This window comes from Dama dama, chromosome 23 (assembly GCF_033118175.1).
Source record: "Dama dama isolate Ldn47 chromosome 23, ASM3311817v1, whole genome shotgun sequence".
NCBI classification, from domain to species: Eukaryota; Metazoa; Chordata; class Mammalia; order Artiodactyla; family Cervidae; genus Dama; species Dama dama.
Window position 1 is genome coordinate 74529369 of NC_083703.1, and position 22906 is coordinate 74552274.

The 22906-nt window shown below is 51.6% G+C and overlaps 2 protein-coding genes across 2 annotated transcripts; one reads left to right on the plus strand and one right to left on the minus strand.

Annotated features, from left to right (window-relative positions):
- Positions 1 to 239: 239 nt before the first annotated feature.
- Positions 240 to 8971, plus strand: SNX21 (sorting nexin family member 21). The gene is made up of 5 exons (XM_061125716.1): positions 240 to 243; positions 3162 to 3347; positions 3476 to 3799; positions 4234 to 4412; positions 7900 to 8971. Exons 1-5 carry the CDS (start codon positions 240 to 242, stop codon positions 8572 to 8574), a joined length of 1368 nt encoding a protein of 455 aa, XP_060981699.1. The 3' UTR covers positions 8575 to 8971.
- Positions 8972 to 22810, minus strand: ACOT8 (acyl-CoA thioesterase 8). The gene is made up of 6 exons (XM_061127377.1): positions 22565 to 22810; positions 20448 to 20584; positions 15053 to 15278; positions 11409 to 11566; positions 10699 to 10893; positions 8972 to 9213 (listed from the first exon to the last, which is right to left on the minus strand). The coding sequence occupies exons 1-6, from the start codon at positions 22681 to 22683 to the stop codon at positions 9095 to 9097; spliced, it is 954 nt and encodes a 317-aa protein (XP_060983360.1). The 5' UTR covers positions 22684 to 22810; the 3' UTR covers positions 8972 to 9094.
- Positions 22811 to 22906: the final 96 nt, after the last annotated feature.

Genomic DNA, 22906 nt, shown 5'->3' on the forward strand with positions numbered 1-22906 from the left:
CACCTCCCTGCTCCCCAGGACCGATGCCCTGGCCAATCAGATCCTGGGGTCAGCGAGCCACCCCCTCCCAGAGTCCTAGCCCATTACCTAATTTAGCCAAGGGCCCTTGCAGAGAAATTTAAGCCTCCGAGCAGGTGGCAGGCCTTGACGTCCTAGATTCTTGTGAGGAGAACCCGCCCTGCTCTGCCGCTCCTAGTGAGCCCCCCCACCCTGCCCCCAAGAAGCACACTGGCTCCAAGATGGGTGAGGAAGATCAGGGTAGAGGGAAGTGAGGCAGCATAGTAGCATGGAAGAGCACAGGCCTTGACGTTCAAAACCCAAGATCCAAGTCCTGTCCCTACAAGCTGTGCATACGTGGGCAGGTGGCAATGCCACTCTGAGCTTCAGTGTCCTTGTGTGTGAGATAGGGACAGTCATAACCTCCCTCCCAGAGAAACCGTGGTAAACAGGAGCCTGGGTTTAAGTCATCGGGCTTGTGCCAGCTACTTAAAGTCAGTGCTTTGCAAGTGGAGTGTTTTGTCTTTGAATCAGAGACCAGAGGGGGACGGGACAGGAGGAGGGGAAATTGACAGCCTCTGCGACGTGCTGCACATGTGCTAAGCGTTTTAATCATCTGATCTCACCCAATACTCATCCTGTGAGGTAGCAACTATGGTTATTCCCCTTTTTACCGGGGAGCTTTGTAAATCATAAAGCTCTATAGTCACGTTGGGGATTCTTATTCATCCTGACTGAGGGGAAGTTGGGGCAGACGGTCCTCCAGGGACCTGTCTGGAAGGAAAAATGAATAGAGGGGTCCAGGAAATGGGGTATGCACTTGAAAGAGAAAGAAACATTGAAAGTAGAGTCTTACGTCAAGCTTACCTTGTCCAGGAAAGGAGGTTTGGGGACTCACTTTTTTAAGGGGGAAGGGGAACCAGGGGAGGTTTCCCTAAGTAAATGCAGGTATAGCTGGCCCTTTGCTGGAGCTCAGGGAAGAAGTTTGGAGGAGCTCAGCTGGCCTTCTGGAGAGTGAAGGGGTGGGTGGATCAAGTCAAATACGAAGGGAGACCACCCTGAGAATCCACGGGTCCACCAGGGTGTTGGGATGGGCAACATTCATGGACTCTCATCAAGTAACAGAAAGAGCACGATGATGACTAAACACAGGGTCTGGGGCCAGGGAAAGGGGGCTGGACACCAAGGAAGGTAGACGGACAGTGGCAGCTGGGCTCTCTTCTTGCCCTACATAGATATTCCCAAGGAAAGCTCAGTGGAGCCAGGCCAGGCTAAATAAGGCCTCCCCCAGCCAGGCCCAGGGCCAAGGAGCGATACTCTCCAGGGGGTGCCTATTTGGACACAAACATTGGAATCACTTGATCCTTTAGGAACAGAGTATAGAGAGTATAGAACTCCCAGGAGTCCTTTGTTCATTAGTTTGTTCTTTAATTTATTCATGGAAATAGATAAGGTCCAAACTCAGTGTGGCCAAGCAAGGTCCCACTGACCCTTCCATTCTCATTCCCCACCTTGCATGTGGTTCTGCTCTGGTTCAAGCTAAAATGCAGCTCCAAACACCACCCTTTATAGCCCTCCAAGCCCTTGCACATGTAGGTTTGTTGGTTTGGTTTTTTTTTTTTTTTTTAATATTTACTTATTTGGCTGTGCCGGGTCTTAGTTGAGGCATGTGGTATGTTCGATCTTCATTGCGGCATGCAGGATCTTTAGTTGTGGCCTGTGAACTCTTGGTTGCAGCATGTGGGATCCAGTTCCCTGACCAGGGATTGAACTTGGGGCCCCCGCACTGGGAGCGCAGAGTCTTAGCCCCTGGACCAGGAGTGAAGTCCCTCGTTTTCTTCGTCTTAAAAATGGACCATTCTTGTCCACTAACAGCCTGTTCCCCAGGAGGTTGTAAGGGTTAGATATGACCCCTTTTCAAGTGCCTAGAACCAGGTGGAGGATACCGTGGAACATCGGGAAATGAGAGCCCTGCCTCTTCTGCACCAAGGGATGGCAGGGAGTGTGTGTTCCATTCAAAGCCATCCCCCGACCCCTCTCTCCTGCACCATTTAAAAAGGGCAGGAGTGGACTTCCCTGGTGACGTGGAGGATAAGAGTCTGCCTGCCAATGCAGGGAATGTGGGTTCAAAACCTGGTCTGGGAAGATTCCACATGCTGCAGAGCAACTAAGCCCATGCTCCACAACTACTGAGCCCTCGCTCCAGAGCCCGCGAGCTGCAACTTCCAAGCCCAAGTGCTGCAGCTACTGAAGCCCAGGTGCCTGGAGCCTGTGCTCTGCAACAAGAGAAGCCACTGCAATGAAACGAAGAGTAGCCCCTACTCGCCACAACTAGAGAAGGCCAGGCGCAGCCAAAAGTTAAATTAAAAAAATTTTTTTCCATAAATTAAAAAAAAAAATTTAAAGGAGGAGCTACCATCCGAGATTTTATTTGATCATATGATATAACTAGCACTATCTGCCCTGCTAGGGACTGATAGCTAGGCCTTCTGACAGGAAGGGACAATAAATTCTTGACCTACAGCTGCCTTCTGGATAAAAGATAAAAACACAGCTCGTTAGAGGAATTGCTGAGATTGCAACTGACATCGTGAGATAAAAAAACAGGATGTGGAACTCAGGACACCTGGGCTGCAAGGCCCCACTCTCAGAAACCTCTGGCAAGCTGTGTGACTTCAGACAAGTAACTCAGTCTCTCTGGGTCTGTTTCCTCATTTGTCTATGTGCTATGTGTGAGGCAAGCTCAAATGAGATTGTAAGAGCGTGTGAACACTGGAGAAACAATAATCATTGTGTAACTGATGAAACTGATGATCCTCTTAACCCCTGCTCTGAGCTAAGCCCTGGACTAGGGTCCTTTCCGAGAGCTGCAAAATTCGTGCTTCAGGTCTTATTGTTCTTGTTTTACGTATGAGAAAACCTAGGCCACTCGAGGTTAGATTCCATCTCAGATCACATGGCTTCTCTTGGCCTCGGCTTCCTCCCAGGAGAGATGGGTTTCTGACTGCCGCGCAGTGACTTTGGAAAGTTAAAGAGTGCTGGGTGGAAATGAGGGGACAGTCTGCGGCCAGCCTGGGTCTCCGGGGGGGGCGGGTGGCGGATTCAAGGAGGGCGTAGGCCCCTCCGGATTGGGGACGATCCCGGAGGAGGCCTGGCCTACCCAGGATTCCCACAGCCCTCCTGGAGCAAAGGGCCCGGGATTCCCGGGCGGCTCCGGGAGCGGGCGGGGCGGGAGGCGGGCCAGCGGCAGGAAGGGGCCGGAGCGGCGCTCGGAGCGAACTGGGCCGGGTCGGTGGAACCCGGTCGGCCCCGGCCAGCCTCTGGGAGCTGTACCCGGGAGCGGGGCGCCGGTAGTGCGCCGCAAGGGAGCAGGAGGCAGAGCCGCGGGGAGAGCCCCCGGTCCCCGCAACGGGCAGGGGCGGGGCCTCCACAGCGCCCCGCCCTCCCCGGCCCCGGGCCCCGCCCCCTCCCGGCGCAGGGCCGGGGTCCGCCTCCCGCCCCGGCCCGCGACCCGGCGTCGCGCGCTCCCCCCGGGGTGCCATGGCCTCGCGGCTCCTGCACCGGCTGCGGCACGCCCTGACCGGCGACGGCCCCGGGGAGGCGGCGGCCGGCCCCGAGGCTGAGCAGTTCCCGGAGAGCTCGGAACTGGAGGACGACGATGCCGAGGGCCTGTCGTCCCGCCTCAGCGGCACCCTGAGCTTCACCAGCGCCGAGGACGACGACGAGGAGGACGGCGAGGACGACGACGACGCTGACCCCGACCCGCTGTCCGCTGGCGACCGGGTGGCGGGAGAAGACGCAGGCGAGTGCGGGAGGATGGAGGCGGGAACCCTGGGCTCGATTAGGCCTCCACCCCGGCCGCGTTCCCGAGTTGATCCAGCCGAAACTCAAGACACTTCTTTTAAGTGTGTCCAGTTGCCTCTTGGCTGTGTGACCTTGAGAGAGTTACAACACCTCTCTGGGCCACGTTCCCTTGTGTCAAATCACTCCCACCTCAGGGTTGTTTGGGGCATGAAATATACAGTCTGGGATACAAACGGTAGTACTGTGCTAGGGATGTTTTGGGGGTGGAAATGTTTCTTTAACGCCTCCTGTCTGCCCGGCAGGTGTTTGGCTCCGGGTCCTTCTCTGGCCCTCCGTTTCCATTTATGTCAGTTAGGGATAAAGCCTTTGTCATTCATTGGGAGGAGTATGAATGAGGTCAGGGCACCTAATTTACATCATACGTGGCCCCAGGCCCATCCTGTGCTCAAGCAGAACGGAGTCCCCCACCTGATGGGCAGCGGGGCAGTCAGCTCCTGACCCGGCAGTTGCAAGATTTCTGGAAGAAGTCCAGGAACACCCTGGTACCCCAGCGGCTGCTCTTTGAGGTGACCAACGCCACCGTGGTTAAGGATCCGCCCTCCAAGTACGTGGTGAGTGAGGGTCCAGGACCCTGAGCTATGAATCTTAGAAGACCCTGGCTTAGAGAAAGTAGGGGAAACTTCAGCATCCTGGGTGATCTGGCTGTGTAGTTATAAATGGCTGCCCCATTTGACAAATGGGGAAACTGAGGCCAGAAAAGGGCTGTAACTTGAACAGATCCTCAGGCAAATGAACTTATCCTATCCTGGTTTTGAGACTAAGAACTACTGTGCATGTCCTCTGCCCCCTGGACTTTTGCAAACTGTCAGAAGATGCAAGATACATGGGGAAGAATATTATCTGAGTCAGACTTGAGACCAAGTTGGCATTGGTTGGAAAAATGGGTTTGGGATCCAGATCTTGATTCAGATCCCAGTTATTACCAGTTGTTTGACTTCAGGTGAGTTGTGAAACCTTGACTAACCCGTTTTCTCACCTGAACAATGGGAATAATGCAGGAGTTAAATGAGACAGTACACAGAAAGCCCTTAGCATTGTGCCTGGCATCTTGAAGTGCTCGATAAATGATAGTTCTGTTATTACTATTTTACTTTGGGTTGAAAATGTCAGGCATCTAGGGCCTGTTGTGGCCTCTTTGCAACCAAGAAGAGTCAGTTCTCCAGCACCCACGCCTGTACAGAATAAGCTTGTCCGAAGGACTGGATTTAGGGGATTGGTATGTGTGTGTATGTTCAGTCGTGTCCGACTCTTTGCAGCCCCATGGACCGTAGCCCACCAGGCTCCTCTGTCCATAGGATTTTCCAGGCAAGGATACTGGAGTGGGTTGCCATTTCCTTCACCAGGGGATTGGTGGATTGGGGTAAAGATCAATCAGTGTTGGGGGCTGGGGGGGTGCGGGCTGATTTCCTGACTGTGGAAAGGAGAAACACATGGAGGATGCGGTTGGCCTGGTCCTGAAACCCAGCCTAACCTGGCTGGTCGTGGCGGCAGCAGCTCCCTGCCTCTCACTTCCCTCCTCTTCCCCACCCTCCTCCATTTCTGACTCAGCAGGAAGGGGGCCTGGAGCCCTGTCCCACATCTGGACTTCTCCACCCCTCTCTGAGGCTCTCAGTGAAAAACGGGCCACGCCCACGGGGCAGCTGCTCCAGTTTCAGTGGGGATTGACTCTGATGATGGAGTCTTGAGTGGCAGAAGTCCTGGTTGGGGGTCATGCCCAGGAAGGGGGCGCAAGGAGCAGCTGAGAGACAGGGAAGTTGGGGCAGCTCTGGGAAGAGAATGACAAGATAGAGCTAAGCCTGGCCTGGGCCGGGCCTGGGAGAATCCCACAGGAATCAGGAGCCTCTTGGGCTACAGTCCATGGGGTCGCAGAGTCAGACACGACTGAGTGACTAGGCAACAAATCCTGCTTCAACATCTCCTGGAGGTTAAGAGCACAGGCTTTGGAATTGGGTCGGCCTGGGTTTGAGTCCCAGCTGGGTCATTTACCAGCTGCGTGACTTGGAGGAGGTCTTTAAGCCCTTGGCCTTCTCTGGGAGCCTGCCTCCTGAGCTGACAAGAGATACGGACACCTTCCTCGCAGTGAGGTTGTGATGGTGAAATAGTGGCTGTGAAGAACTTGGCAGGGTAGTGCTCAGTTAATGATCCTCATTATTACCTGTCAATAGGACAACAGAAGGATCAGATAATGGATCCAAAATGGATTTTTGTCCAAAAACTACAAATGAAAATAAAAGCTAGATGAGCATAAGGGGTCACTATAGATGAGAGCTTCCTGAAATGTGTTCTGCAGAAAATTGGTTCCCTGGAATATTAATAACTGTCCCTTTAAAGAAAAAACAAAAGCTTTACAGTCAATATTTAATGTTTTGGGAATGCAGTTGAACTAGAGTAAAATAAGTTTCTTTATTGTTAAACTTTCTAATCCTGAATACTAATGTAGACTGAATCTTCCAGAGTGAGCAGGCAAACCTGACTGAGCAGGGGTGGCTACGATATTGGCAATTTCACAGAACAAATTTGAGAGTAAAATCTGGGTTTGGTGTTAGTACACTTTTAACGTGTGTGTGTGTGTGTGTGTGTGTGTGTGTGTGTGTGCGCGCGCGCGCATGCTCAGTTGCGACTGATTCTTTTTAACATCCAATGCTTGCTAATCCCCTTTTTAGACCTGTTAGCTCAGCACTGTTATAGATTAAGCCATATTTGGGTTCTCAGACCTGGTGGGAAGCTTAATGGTCATCTTGTTCAGCGTTTCGCAAACCTCCATCACCCTCACAATTTTTGTCCTATCTAAATGCTACTTTGACCATTTGGTGCTTATCATTTTTCTTCAAATCAACCTATTTTTTAAAAATAACTTTAAAAGACAACTTTACAACACAACTGTATATGGGAAGCCTGACTCACTCACCATAAAGAGAAGATAACTATAAAAATGAAAGCAGTGAAAGTGTCATTAAAGTCTGGCTGGATGCTGCTGCCTGGAGGTGGCACTGACAGATTCTTTCTGGCTCTTTTCTAAAAATGGAGCTGAGAAGGGCTTTTGTGAACCAAACTGAGAGCTTCTCAATTTGTAGTCAGAAAGATTCAGAGAGAATGAGAGGGGGTATCACCTTCTGCCTCTATTCAAGTGTTATCCACTCCAGTGCTTACCACCTAAACATCCCGGGGACCGACGTTTATGCCCGTCCCACACCTGAGTAAACAGTGAGCTGGGCCAGCACTCCATTCACTAGAGTGGAAGTGGACCCAAGAAGGGGACCACCCTGCCTGACTCCCATAGTGAGGGAGCATCTGACCCAAGGGTAGAACTTGGGTCCCAGTCCAGTGTGCTTTTCACACTGGTCCCTACTGGGGCTGTCTGAAGACCTGTGTTGAGGGTCTGGATTGGAATAACCCGGCCATGTGGAGCCATGTGTCCAGAATGGAACAAAGCTACAAGCTGGTCCCAAAGGTTGGCCTGGAGATGGGTCTGGGTTTCAACGCACCGCTGGTTTTCCAGAGGGGCTGTCAGAAGAGCTCACTTTCCAATGGGAGGGGCTTCCCAGGTGGCACTAGTGGTAAAGAACCCTTCCGCCCAGGTAGGAGACATAAGAGACCTGGGTTCGATCCCTGGGTGGGTAAGATCCCTTGGAGGAGGGCATGGCAACCCACTCCAGTATTCTTGCCTGGAGAATCCCATGGACAGTGGAGCCTGGTGGGCTACAGTCCATAGGGTCACACAGAGTCCGACAGGACTGAAGCAACTCAGCATGCACTCCCTGAAAGGGGGTGAGGGGGGCAGCCGTCCAGGCACTGAAGCTCATCTCTGTCTTTTTCTCTCTGTGCTGCCTTGGGCCTGGGTCATTTCAGACGAGCCTCAGGTAAGATGAGACTGGGCACCCCGGCTGCAGCCCCGGCAGCTCCCACCCTCCGGGCTGGCTCGATCTCCAGGGTGAAGGGAAGGGGTGGGGGAAGAGAGTTGAAAGTGGGGGTGGGGGGTAGGAAGAGAAGGGGCCCGGGGACACCATGCCTCTGCCCTGACCCCTGCCCTCCCTGCAGCTCTACACCCTCGCCGTGATGGGCCCGGGGCCACCGGATAGCCCGCCGGCCCAGATCTCCCGCCGCTACTCGGACTTTGAGCGGTTGCACCGAAACCTGCAGCGGCAGTTCCGCGGTCCGATGGCTGGCGTCTCCTTCCCCCGCAAGCGCCTGCGCCGGAACTTTACCGCCGAGACCATCGCCCGCCGCAGCCGGGCCTTCGAGCAGTTTCTGGGCCACCTCCAGGCTGTGCCCGAGCTGCGGCAGGCCGCGGACCTGCAGGACTTCTTCGTGCTGCCCGAGCTGCGGCGGGCGCAGAGCCTCACCTGCACCGGCCTCTACCGCGAGGCCCTGGCGCTCTGGGCCAACGCCTGGCAGCTACAGGCCCAGCTGGGCATCCCCTGTGGCCCAGACCGACGTCTGCTGACCTTGGCGGGGCTGGCCGTGTGCCACCAGGAGCTGGAGGACGCTGGGGAGGCCCGGGCATGCTGTGAGAAGGCCCTGCAGCTGCTGGGGGCCAAGAACCCGCACCCTCTGCTGGCCCCCTTTCTGGAGGCCCACGTGCGGCTCTCCTGGCGCCTGGGCCTGGACAAACGCCATTCTGAGGCCCAGCTCCAGGCCCTGCAGGAGGCAGGCCTGACCCCCACACCACCCCCCAGTCTTAAAGAGTTACTCATCAAGGAGGTGCTGGACTAGCGTCACCTAGACTTAAGGCCACTGTGGGAGAGGCGCTGCCCCTGGATGGGGGGTGCATTGGGGGGTGGATGAGAACACAGACAGCTGCTGAGAAGGCTCCCTGGGGTGCTGGGAACCCCGAGAAGGTCCACAGAGAATTTGCAGCACACCAAGGAAATGCGCTGCTTCTGTTGAGCTGCGCTCAGGACAAGCTGGGATGGTGCAGGGAGAAAGTCTGATGCTGCCTCTCCAGCTTATGAATACCTGGGGGCCGTGACCCAGGTCAGGGTCGATGGTCTGTCTTCCCGCAGGCCGGCCTGGCTGAAGGGCTAGGAATTCTGGCCCTGGAGTCCTGGGGTTGATGGCTGGAGGGAGGGCTGCGATCCTGGCCCAGGGGGATTAAAGGGCAGCAGCTCCAGTGGTTCGAGTCTCTTTATTTGGATGTCCCGGACAGAAGGCCCAGCCCTGGATGGTAATCCTGTCTCAGGAGTAGGGGGAGAACAGAGATCCTTGAAGCCCCAGGCCCAGCTGGCACCTCTGGCTACAGATTGCTCTTTGGGTCCTGGGGCTTAACTCGGATCACGCCCTCCTGGGCACAGGACACAGCCAGGACCCCATCCTGACGCCACAGCCGCCCGTGAACCAGGCCCCGGGAGCCACCTGCAGATGAAGAGAAGAGTCTCAATGGCCTTCTGTCTCCTGCTGCCCAGCCAAATGCGCTCCTTGCAAGAGGTGCAACTCGGGTTGGGCCACCCCATGCCAGAGCCATGCTTGATGGTGTGGTCACTCCCAATCTCCAAGCACCCCTTTTGAAGCCTATTATGGTTGCTCAAGGGTGTAACTCCTCCCAAGGGAGCCCCACTTGATGGTTTAAAAGCACTTTCATGTATCTGCTGACTTCCTCAAGAAAAAAAATCCCAAGGGTAGAAGTTCTGTGAACAGTCTGGTTCAGTAGTTCAGCTAGGCGGATCTGTCCAACCTCTGGCCACTTGTGTAAGGAAACCCATCAGTTCCCTTTCTAATAAACCTGGCCCTCCCGGCCAGTCATTCATGTTAAAAAAAAAAAAAAAAAAATCTTCCACAATCACGGGGACAAAGGTGCTCAGGGGAAAGGATATGAAGCCATGAGGAGCCTAGGCAATCCCCTCCACACGTGGAGATTCTCCCTTGCTACCTAGGGCCGACGTCTAATGTTTAGGAAGGGAACTGCTGGTTTCTTTTAAACACAGTACAGCCCACTTAGTTCTCACGGTAGCCAAGTAAAGCAGGCCTTGTCCTGTGTTCTAGATGATGACACTCAAACCCAGAGAGGCTTGGGAACTTGGCCTTAAGGATCAGGTCAAAGCCGAACCCAAGAGACCTACCATCAAGGTGTCTGTTCTGTGCTGTGATGCTGTTGATTCTTGAGAGTCCCTCTTCCCTGAGTATAAAGAGTCCCTTAAGTTTTGTCCCTGTTTCACAAAACAAGGCTTCTCTTCATTTGAAATGCACTTCCTTGGAAAGGAACCCAGGGCTCTGAGACCAGGTACTGATGAACAAGTCTGGGTTTCTTGCTTCACAATATAAGGAGGGTCCAAGCAGTGGGGCCCCTACATGGCCGAGGGCCCCAACCCCCAGCCAGGCTAACTATCAGAATCAGGGAATCTTCGTAAAAATACTTTCTTGGACCTCATCCAAGCCTTGCAGTCAGAATCTTGGGGATCAAATCTGGGAATGTTTTGAAAAAACTCTCCCGAGAGGTGGAAGAATAGGCCCTCAGCTTTGGATCCGTCTGCTCTGGTGCAACTCTATGTGTGTAGACGAGAAAACAGCCTCAGAGCGGAGGTGGGACGTGCCCAGCATCACACAGAGCATCTGAGGTGGTGGGACTAGCTAGTGGGACGAGCACTGAGCCTCAGATAAAGTGACTCATGTCCCCCGCATGTCACAGAAATGAAGAGCTGAGCAGGTGTCCTGCCCTCAGGCCACACCCTGTCATTTTGAAGACAAGGATGATGCAGCCTGCGGAAGCAGGAAAGGAAGTGATCCGTGCGGCACTCCACAGAAAGAGGGTGGGGCAGCATCACTCAAGAAAGCAGGCTCCCTGCCCTCCCCACCAAAGGCGCCAAGGTCAGCACGCGCGTTCCGCTTGACCCCAATACTCACCGGCCCAGGGGCTCTCACACTCATAGAGCATCCAGTGGTCAGCTCGGAAAGGGGCGTGGAACCACATGGAGTGGTCCACGGAGACCATGAAGTTGACCTTGTACTGCCAGTGGTGGGGCAGCATTGCTGTGCCCAGGAAGGCATAGTCCGAGATATAGGCCGCCACGCAGCAGTGCATCTTCATGTCGCCTTCACCTGCAACAGGTTCCGGTCCCATCAGTCCTGGGCTCCTGGGCTTTACAGCTCAGGACCTGCAGGGACGTAGGGAGAAAGGGGCTGCCGTGCACAGATGTGCAGACTCTTCACAAGGGCACCTGGCCCAAGGGTGTGTGTATGTGATGGAGGCCAAGGGAGACAGAGACTGGAGGAGGGCAGGGGATGGGTGAGGACTGAAATCCTCCCCCCGTCTCCCACCCTGAACCTTCAAAGTGTCTTCTTCCAGCTTTGCACAAAGGCACCTTATGCTTAGCAGGGGACCTGAAGAAGAATCTTGGCCAGATGCCTTGCCTTGCCCAGGAAGGGCCCACGTGAGGATTCCCGTCACCTCCCCATTCTCCCCCTGCAAAAGGCTGAGCTCACTTCTCTGTCACTCAGATAAGGAAACAGGCCCACAGTGTGGGAGGACCATGCCCAAGGCCACCCAGGGCAGAGGAGGTGCAGGTCTAGACCCCCGAAGAGAGTTTCCTTTCAGTCCATGGGGTCCCGCTTACCAATATAGCCCTGGGCTCGCACCCAGAACATCTGTCTGGGTTCCGTTTTCTTCAGCTGGGCTGGAGTGGGTGGGTTTACCACCTTGATCTCAATGGGCACCTCCTGGGCAGCAATTTGGTTCAGCCCCACTCTGTACTTCTCCTGGAGCTTTGGGTCCCTGAAAGTAAAGGGGTGCGGAGACCCCAGAAGATAGGGAGCCTGTCTGAGCTGCCTCTTCTGACCCCACTCATTCCTCCACAGGAACTCCTGACATCCCCAGACCTCCTCTCCCCTCCCCTCCAGCAGACAGGATAGGACAGTATCTGCATCCCTTCTTTGCCACTGAGGAGCCCGTGGCCTGCTGCAAGTTAGTCATCATCAGCCTTTTTTTCCCATCTGCAAAATGTGGATGATGACATTCACCTACCTCACAGTTAACACTGGGGAGGAGACAAGATAATGCATGTAAAGCCAACACATCAAGCCATGGGGCTACCCTGTAATGGGCCCAGCTCCAGGCAATTCACACCCAGGAACTCAGATGCTATCATCCCTGCCCTCTGAGAAGTGGAGTAAACACAGAGGGTGCAGATAGCCAGCTCAGGAAGTTCATGGGGGCGGGAGTTAGACCCAGGCAGTTCTGGCTCCTCCTCGGTTCCCATTCTTAACCGCTTCTCTATTCTAACCCTCAGGAAACAGGCTGCCCTACTTGGACTGACTTACCCAACCTGAGCCACTGGGGACATTGTCTTCGGGGCAAGGAGCCCAGTTCCAGGGAAGCCCCTTTGCCGCAGGGACCACCACCCCTCGTGCCCCTAGCGCTATTCCCCAGTATTTCATTTCCTTCCCTTTCCCCTGGAGTCCTGTCTGATGGTACCTTCTGTGATGATGGAACATTCTGGTCCACTGTGGTGGCCACTAGCCACATGGGGCTGCTGAGGGCTTGACATGTGGCCAGTGCGACCAAGGTACAGATCTGAATTAATTCTGTTTAATGTTAATAAACTCAAAACAGCCCCCTGTGGTTAGTGGTTTCCTTATGGGAGACATGGTTCTAGATTCAGGGACCTTTAAGAACAATGTCCTCCTTTCATTCTCAAAGTTTTTTATTTAATTTATTTTTGTCCACGGCATGTGGGATCTTAATTCCCCTAACAGGGACTGAACCCAAGTCCCCTGTCGTGAAAGTTAACCCCTGAGCCTCCAGGGAGAAAAGAAGAGAAAGTGAAAGTCGCTCAGTCATGTCTAACTCTTTGCGACCCCATGGACTACACAGTCCATGGAATTCTCCAGGCCAGAATACTGGAGTGGGTAGCCGTTCCCTTCTCCAGGGGATCTTCCTGACCCAGGGATTGAACCCAGGTCTCCTTCTCAAATATTTTGGAGCTCTGACCACACACCAGGCTCCATGTTTATACCTCTCTGTCAAGAGTGGCGTAACTACAATTTACTGAGCACTCACTGAGCGCCTTGTTATCACTTATCTCTGTCATCCTCACAGCAGCCTTACGAGGGATTTTATAGGGATTTCGATGGATTTTATAACTGATCACAAGCTCAGAGTGGGAAAGCAACTTGCCAGACTCACACAGCAGGCAGTGACAGAGTCCAGATCTGAGCCCAGGCCTTTCCCAGGTTCGGACGCACACCTGCTCCGTCACACTGGGCTGACTCCCCTGCACGGGGCACTAGGCGGTGGAGGTCTCCTTACTACTCAGCTGTGAAGCAGGCGGGGCAGAAACAACGACCCCCATTTTTCCTATGAAGAAGCGGGCTCTGAGAGGCTGGAGACTTGGGCAAAGCTACACAGCAGGGGGACACCAAGAGAGGTGGAGCCCTGGCAGGAACCTGTAACCGAGCAGGAACCTGTGGGCACCTCTGTCAAGTTTATGATTAACCTCCATATCTGAACCTTTATTCCTTTTCTTGTTCAAAACGTGTTCTCCTCAAGACTGAAGAGTGTCAAAAGAAAGGTGGGAACTGTAATTGAGCAGGACCCTGTGGGGCCTTCCGGGGACAGGTCTTCTTCCACTTCCTTGGCTTTCACTCCTCTCTGAGGTACCCAGGTAACCAGCATTTGATTCACATTTCCTGAGTTGTTTTTACAGCTGTGCAAAGTCCTCAGGAAATGGAAGATGTTAACTACTAATGATTGTGAGCACACAGCCCCAGGAACCTAGGGACTGATGAGGTTCACCCCTGAGACACTGCCCTGTTACATCACCATCAGCCAATCAGAGAACTGCGCAGGAGCTGATCACGTGCCCTGCAGCCTGCCCCCACCACACCAGTCTAGCTTTTTTCTTCTTTTAATATATACCTATTTATTTTTATTTGGCTGTGCTGTGTCTTAGTTGTGATGGGGGGGTTCTTCCATCTTCTTTGCGGTACTCGGGATCTTTTTGTTGTGGTATGGGGGATCTAGTCCCCCAAGCGGGGATTGAACCCAGGCTCCCTGCACTGGCAGCACGAAGTCTTAGCCACTGAACCACCAGGGAAGCCCCGAGCTTTTTTTTTTTTAATTGGAGGATAACTGCTCTACAGTCATGTTAGTTTCTGCCGTACAACAACGTGTGTCTGATAGGGACAGAGTTAAGGGACAAAACAGGTGATTCCATAGTGAATCCCACTAGGGGACTGTGGGCTTCCCTGCTAGCTCAACTGGTAAAGCATCCGCCTGCAATGCAGGAGACCCTGGTTCGATTCCTGGGTCGAGAAGATCCCCTGGAGAAGGGATAGGCCACCCACTCCAGTATTCATGGGCTTCCTTGGTGGCTTAGCTAGTAAAGAATCCACCTGCAATGCAGAAGACTAGGGGTCGATACCTGAGTTGGGAAGATCCCCTGTAGGAGGGCATGGCAACCCACTCCAGTATTCTTGCCTGGAGAATTCCCATGGACAGAGGAGCCTGGCGGGCTACAGTCCATGAGGCTGCAAAGAGTCAGACATGACTGAGCCCCTGCAACTAAGCACTAAGGGATTGTTAAGTAGAATAAGTATGGGAAATCCTGATAAGTTAATGATTACTCAAGAAAGCAGGTTTGCTTAGCAACAAAGCATTGCAACAGAAGCACGAGACCTGCCCCCAAAACAATGAGACCCATACCCTGCCCAGTGAGCTCAGTAAGTTAATGAGCCCTGGGACACACTCTGTGCACACACGAAAAACAATCATTTGTGGATCTAGCTTGACCACGCAGGGACAAGAAAACTTCCCTGCTCAAGCTGGAGGAGGAGCTGATGTTGGAAGCATGACATCTACTCAAGAAAGACAAAGACGTTCTTCTCTTCCTTCCCACTTTTCCTTCGATTATAAAACTGTAGCCCAGTAAGTTCTCAGGGTGCAGCATCTCTCCCGCCCACTTATAAGCCTCACAAGTGTCCTCTTCTAATAAATCACTTATCAATCACTTTGCCTCTTGCTGAATTATTTTCTGTGCTGAGTCATAAAGGACTATGGTACCGAAGCGCTTCAGAGCCCCTGAAATGACACCAAACGGTTTCAAATCAGCTGCAAGTATACCTATATTCCCTCCCTTCCACTCCCCCAAGTCCCAGTCCTGCTTTTTAAAATGCTAGTTGGGATCCACTGAAGGACCCTGTGACCCGCCAATGGGTGGCAACTGCGGTTTGAACACTGTCCTGGGGCCTCCAGGTCTCTCACCTTAAATACTGGTCAATGAGGGCCTCGTGGCTGAGCAGCTCCTCCGGCGGGGGCACAGCAGGCATGGAGAACTGGTGCTGCATGGGGCTGGGCTGGGCCTTCTGGAAGGAAGCCTGGCAGATGAAGATGGGCCTGCCATGCTGCACGGCCTTCACGAAGCGCACAGAGAAGCTCGCCCCTGTCCGCGTCCGCTCCACCTGGTAGAGCACCGGCACCTTCGGGTCCCCTGCAGCGGGCACGAAGCTCACAGTGAGCCCCAGCGGGCCCCGCAGGCCCACCCACCTGATGGCTCTCCATTTCTTTTCTGCTAGAGAGCCACTGGCTGTGGCCCGCTGGGTCCCAGCTACTGGGGATACAGAGAGGAACCCTAGACCCTGTCATCAGGATGCTCCTGGTACAGGCAGAGCTCCTGTCCACCAATAGCACAGGACAGAAGGGACGCTGACAGAGTCCGTACATTCAAAGCCTGGCTCCGCCACTCACCAGCTGCAGCTGTGTGACCTTGGGGAAATCACTTAACCTCTCTGAGCAGTTAACCCATCTGTGAAATAGGAACATCATAGTGTTCATACCTCTCAGGGTTTCAATGAGGGTGAATTAGTTCAGAGTTGTAAGGTGTTCAGAATAATATCTGGCACACAGTAAGTTCTCTGTGTTTACATAAAATACTCTCAGCCTTTGTCTTGTTCCACCTGTGACTGGGATCTTGTCATGAGCACAGTACCATTCTTCTAGATCAGGGGTCAGAAAATCTGGTCTGCTACCTGTTTTCTTTCTTTAAAATAATTTTATTTATTTATTTTTGGCTGCACTGGGTCTTCGTTGCTTTGTGAGGGCTTTCTCTAACTGCCACGAGCAGTGGCTGCTCTCTAGTTATGGTGCTCGGGCTTCTCACTGCGGTGACCTTTCTCGTTACCAAGCATGGGATCTAGGCACTGGGCTTCCTTAGTTGCAGCACTCAGGCTCAGTGGTTGCAGCGTGTGGTCTCAGTTGCTCCTCGGAACGTCGGATCTTCCCAGAGCAGGAACCGAACCCATGCCCCCATGCAATGGCAGGTGGATTATTATCCATTGCACCACCAGGGAAGTCCCTGCTGCCTGTTTTCTTTTTGTTTTTCTTTTCTACCTTCCGTTTTTTTTTTTTTTGAGAACAAGCAAAGGTTATTTATTCAGAATTTAGTATATCAAGGGAATCAGCCACAGTTACTTCTGTTTGGCAGAGACTCAAAGGCAGACAGAGTGGGAAAGCTTTATAGTGGGGGGAAGAAAAAGGCTTCCGGTGTGCCCTGCTTGGACACCGCTGGCAAGGGGAAGCTACAGGTAGGCTAACCAGAGGTGGGATAGCCCATGTAACTGATGCAGGGCGCATGTTTGGCTTTCCCTGGTTAGTCCTAGGTTGGAAACAGGGGTAAAAAGTAGGGAAGCTCTCGGTTATTCACCAACTCCTGGCAATTAGGGGCTGATCCTTACAGGGACTATGGTTTGGCTTCCTAGACTGACTGCTAGACATGGTGGTCTGACTTCCTCAGCCTGACTTGTAGATAGTAGGCTGGCTTCCTGTGCTAGTTGCTACCAGTTGTGGCTCAGAGTAATTTTTTTATATGCAGTTTGGCCATTGTCTGATAGTCATTCTCCCAGGAAAGGCCTGCTGTTAAGTCAGTTCCTTCATTCTTAATGCAAATGGAAGTCACTTGGTCCTTCTTCGCTATCCGCTCTCTCAGTGCAGGAGGGGAAACACTGGCCCCAGAGTAAGGACTACTAACCCTCAACAAACAGGCTGGGAAGGGTTTTTAGAAGGAGAGAGTCTTCCTGGTGTCCCTGAAGTCCTTTGGTCTGAGTCAGATGACCTTGGAGAACCCTAACTTCTAGGTGGAAAAACGCCTTGGGGATGATTTTCAACTTTGAGATGAAAGAAGCAGATCTAGAGAAGTGTTGTTTCCTCCACCTTGTCCAGGTGGGAAGCCTCCGCCAAGCACCAGGGCTCATTCAACAGCCATAAACATGCCTCTAACACCTTGAAGCCCAGCAGGTTTGCTCAGGTCTGCTAGCCGGCAATGCTAAAGGGCATTTTTATCAGAATGGGGGCTCCTCAAGGCCTTAGTGGAGTGAGAAGTGGCAACCCACTCTGGTATTCTTGCCTAGAGAATCCCATGGACAGAGGAGCCTGGTGAGCTACAGTACATGGGGTCACAAAGAGTCAGACACAGTTGAGCAACAGAGCACACACACAAGGCCAAAAGCCTTTGAGAAGGGTTTCCCAAGAGTCCAGAAACTGTAGATAGCTACGTGAGCAGCCTGATTTCAGGGGATGGGAAAGAGGCCTCCCTTCCCTACCAAAAAAACGTTTTTCATCCAGTCCTTGGGCTGCAGCTAAAATGCAGTATTTTCCATTACTAGTGATTTACCTTTCAGTATGAATGAGTTCTAGACCTGTTCTTTAAAATTTGTATTGGAACAGAGCAGGTAGGCTCTGCTGTATATTGAAGGAAGAGAGATAATGAGTTATGGAGTTGAGTGCATTTGTTACATTAACCTGAAACAGATGGCCAGATATTTTGCCAGCGAAGATATGTTTCTTCAGAATCAGCAGAGAATTGCAATTCGAGGTCTGCAGCCATGGCGAGCCAGGTACAAGTTTCCCGCTCAGCAAAGGAAGGAGACCGCTTTTATAGAGGGGGATAGGAGGGGCTACAGTACAGTGTAATTGGGAGGGTCCTAGTAAACAAGGAGCCTGTGGTTTTCCATTGGCTGATGCCTTGCCAGAAAGGAGTCTTTCTTCCTCTTTGGCTCCGTTGTCACAGGGCACGAGAGCACCCTTTTCTCTTCCAACTCTCCTGAATGGAGGTTTCCGTTTAATTTTTTACAGTTAAACTAGGGTATCTTCTCATGTTGGTTTCACATTAACTATGCCAAGTAGGTCTTATCCCGATTGTATAGATGGGGAAATTGATGCCAAAAATAACAGTTTTGGAGAATACAGCCAAGACCATTTGTTTATGTGTTTCGACTATTGTTCTGCCCATAAAATCGAAAATATTTATGATCTGACTTTATAGAATGTTTTTTGACTCCTGCTGTAGAATCTTCAAGCTCTAAAGAGTTGGACACGACTTAGTGACTAAACAACACCCTGGTAGTGGGTCACATCAGAAACTAAGAGCTTCCCCTTCTGCCTTGCTGCCAGGAAGCTTGGAGCTAACTTTTGTATAAAACTGTGATGATATGCCTTAGCCTAGTATTCTGACACAATCGTTCCCCCCCAAATCCCAGTCTCCTGGCCCTTCAATTTATTACTTTTAAAACTTTTGCCCCAAATGTTTTATTTTTTTCCCCACACTTTATTTTCTTGCAGATTATATTCCATTACAGGTTATTAAAAGATACTGAATTCTCTATGCCTCACAGTAAATCCTTGTTGCAGATCTATTTTACGTATTATAGTTTGTATCTGTTAACCCCATACTCCTAATCTGCCTCAACTTTTATTTTATTTTTTAAATTAAAGAATTTATTTTTGGCCACATCACACGGTTTGCAGGATCTTAGTTTCCTGACCAGGGATCAAACCTAGGCCCTCCACAGTGAAACCATGGAGTCTTAACCACTGGGCCATTAGGGAATTCTGACTTTTAACAGCCAATTATTTTAAGCTGTCTTCTTTCAAGAAGTAGAAAGGGGATACAAATAACTGGTGATTATTAGGATATAGCGGTGTTGGCACCATTCATTTCATGCTGCTTCTGGATGGAGAATTTCCAAGGAAGTGGATGCCTCCCGCAGAACCTGAGATGGGCTCTACCATGGTTCTGGAATTATTTCCCAAGAGTGAAAGAGCACAGAAGGAGAACAAAGCACAGAGCCTGGAGTCACCCAGCCTCAGGTTCAAATCCTGGCCTTGCCTCTCTGAGCATTATGGAAGCTGCTTACATAACCTCTTTGGGTCCAAGGTTCCTTACACGCAGAATAAACACCCCTCGGCTTTACTGAAGAGGATCAAACAAGATAATGTAAATAGTTGTGCACTGTAACATGCAAATTGTAACCACTCCCATAAATTCATCATCAAAAAATAGTGGTAAGTACTATTTATGGAAGACTCACAATTTGCCAGGCCCTGCACTATATACTTCACCTACAAAGATTAAGAATTGTTTTCAGAAACTGGATAATGAAAACTGGTTCAAAGGGATCAGGTAATGCCCCCACTTCCACAAAGTGAAACAAAACTGTCTCACTGAGCTAGGAGGATTACAGTTATCAAAAGGCCAGTATTTCTGGAGTTTACAAGCAAGCTGAGGGAACCAAGGGCACACGGGCATGTCTGCTTCCAACCGGCATAAAGGTTAAGGGCAGGGCTCACCCCAAAATAAGCATTCAAATACTTTATAGCAATGACTGTCAGGAAAGGCCAGGAAATAAAGGGGTGGGGAGTGACGGACAGGGGAATATAGTATGAAAAGGTATATTTACTATTAAAATATTCTATATTTGTATATATGCTGGGAAAGACTGAAGGCAAAAGGAGAAGTGGGTGACAGAGGATGAGATGGTTAGATAGCATCACTGACTCAATGGACATGAATTTGAGCAAACTCTGGAAGATAGTGAAGGACAGGGAAGCCTGGCAGGCTGCAGTCCTTGCGGACACGACTTACTGAGTGAACAACAATTCTATGTTTGTAAAATGAAGGGGGGAAACCCACTGTCTTTTTTAAAACAGGTCACATTTCATAAAGTTGCATAAATTCTTCTCAGTTGATGGGACCACGCAGTAGGCAGAGACTCTTAAAATTGGGAGCATCTGCTTAGGAGTGAGATTTTTATGTTTCTCAAAAGAGCATGGGTTTTAAAAGATTATGCTCTTTCTTTGATTTGATCCCAGAGTTGTTAGCTAGAACAATCTTGCTTGGCCCAGGCCCTCCTGCATTTTTCAGCTGGGAAGAAGGAGGGGGTGAGGAAGAGTGCTCGCTCACCCAGCACCCAGCACTCAAGGGCACCCAGCAAATCAGTGACAAAGCTCCACCTAGACTAGAGGTCTCTTGATTCCCAGGCTGGTCTCTTTTCCAAACTCCCAGCAGAGATTCCAGGACTTCTCTGAGGAACCAGCACCAGGACTGGCACCAGACGGTGTGTAAAGGATAAAGGGCAAAAGACCCACTGGGAACCATTAAGCACCAACAAGTACCTAGTATGTCAACAGCTACTGGGTCTAAGGTTCTTCCCCGTCCCTGCCCTTCTTCCTCTAGGTTCCCCTGAGGGTGATCAACTAACCTCACCATGCCTCTCCCCTCCCCTTCTCTCCCCCTTTCTCCTCAGTCACCACCCCCATCCCTCAAGGCCAGAATTCTTCTGCTGGGCCGCCTGGGCTGGGGTGGGGTAGGGAGGAGTTGGTTTACCTTTCCGTACAAAGTAGCAATGCAGGGAATGCACATGGACATCTTCACTCACAGACTTGGCTGCAGCCACCAGGGCCTGGCCCACGATCTGACCCCCAAACAGACGCTGGGTTGAGGGTACCCAGTAATGCCTTCCTCTGTGGGGAGAGGGGGACAAGAGGAAAGACTTGGGGGCTGAGCCAAATCCTACGACCTTTAATGAGCCTCCAGTGCAGGATTTCTTAACCTGATTGGGGTTTGTGATGCTTTGAGAATCCGGCGAAAGCTTTTCCCTAGACAAATATCCTAACATCACTCTACCTACAACTCCAAGGCCTTATCTGTGGACTTCGGTTAAGGGTCATGAACCAATCCTCATATTTTACACTAGGAGAACAGGGATCAGAGAGGGACACTGACTTGAGCAAGGTCACAAAGTTCAAAAATTGCCATCCTGAGCAATATCTGGGTCTTTTGATCCCAAGTCCAATATGTCTTCCATTGCCCATACATGGGTAAGACATAAGCTTGTCTCAAGACCTTGAGTAGACCAAGATGAACCCCACAACCTGCAGGTGGACTGCATTAGGTCTGCCACTTACACTCCTCAACTTTGCTAGACCAGTTCTTAAAAGAAATAAATTTAGAGCTTGGAGGCCCTCAGACCTCACGTCTAACCCATTCAGTGCACAGATGAGGAAACGCAGCCCCTAGAGGTGAAAAGTCTCCCCAGTGAAAGATTAAGAATTAAGATTAAGTCTCAAGCTTCCCACTGCCCGGCCCAGCATTTTTCATATCAGTTCAGTTCAGTTCAGTCACTCAGTCGTGTCTGACTCTTTGCGACCCCAAGAATCGCAGCACGCCAGGCCTCCCTGTCCATCACATACTCCTGGAGTTTACTCAAACTCATGCCCATCGAGTCGGTGATGCCATCCAGCCACCTCATCCTCTGTCGTCCCATTCTCCTCTTGCCCCCAATCCCTCCCAGCATCAGGGTCTTTTCCAGCGAGTCAACTCTTCACATGAGGTGGCCAAAGTATTGGAGTTTCAGCTTCAACATCAGTCCTTCCAATGAACACCCAGGACTGATCTCCTTTAGGAAGGACTGGTTGAATCTCCTTGCAGTCCAAGGGACTCTCAAGAGTCTTCTCCAACACCATAGTTCAAAAGCATCAATTTTTTGGCACTCAGCTTTCTTCACAGTCCAACTTTCACATCCATACATGACTACAGGAAAAACCATAGCCTTGACTAGACGGACCTTTGTTGGCAAAGTAATGTCTCTGCTTTTTAATATGCTATTTAGGTTGGTCATAACTTTCCTTCCAAGGAGTAAGCGTCTTTTAATTTTATGGCTGCAGTCACCATCTGCAGTGATTTTGGAGCCCAAAAAAATAAAGTCAGCCACTGTTTCCACTGTCTCCCCATCTATTTCCCATGAGGTAATGGGACCAGATGCCATGATCTTAGTTTTCTGAATGTTAAGCTTTAAGCCAACTTTTTCACTCTCCTCATATAAGGCACTGCAAAATTCCAGGCAGTTATTTGCAGTTGGTTAAACGAGGGTGCGGGGTGGGGGGGTGGGGGGATTAAGTCAGTGCCTAAAACAGCTTCCAATAAGCCAGGAGGAGCCTTGGAAGCTTGAACTGTTACATCCCCAGTTACAGTCAAGAAATTTAAGTGACATCAGGAAGGAAACTGGCTCAGGACTCAGAAGGAATAAGGAGCTACTAGACCCCACCTAGTGATGGTGGGGATGGAGTATGTAAAAGATAGTGACTATGCAATGAGCTGCGGATAAGTTTGTCCCCTCGGACAAATCACTGCCCTTTCTGAGCTGGCTCTCCCAGGGACCTGACCCTTCCTGGGGAGGCTGCTGAGAAGTATACCTCGGATCACCACTTTATCTGACCAGACTGCCAGGACCTCCCGGGGATGAGGCTGCATAGAGCCCCGCGCCGAGGAGGAAGCCGGGGCAGCTTCTTCAGGCACAAGTTCACTCCCAATTACGGCAGACGCATCGCGCACAGAGCCCTCCCTCCTCCCGAGGGGTACGAGCAGGGGTAGTGGGGTTGCAGCAATCAAGATCAGGAGACTCTGACCCGATGCGGGGGTGCGGGCCAGATGCGGCCGGCTACCTGTAGAGATCCTCATCCAGCGGCTCGAGGTTGAGCACGCTGGTGACCAGGACGCTGCGGAGGTCCCCGGGTGGATCGCCGCCGCCCTGTTCGTCTTCCAGGTCCCGAGGGGGCGACATGTAGTTCACCAGCTGCCGGCCCGGGTCTTTGCGCTGGCGGGGCACACGCGGACACCTGAACAGAACGCGCAGCCTCGAGAGGACTCTTAAGTGACCGGAAGTCTCCCTCAGGCCCTAAGAAAGAAGGAAAGCCTGAATCCTGTTTATGATTGGTCGGTGCTTCGGTCATTCTTCGGATGGAGAGCCCATCTGCTCTCTAGCAATTGGGGGAAATGAGTGCCAG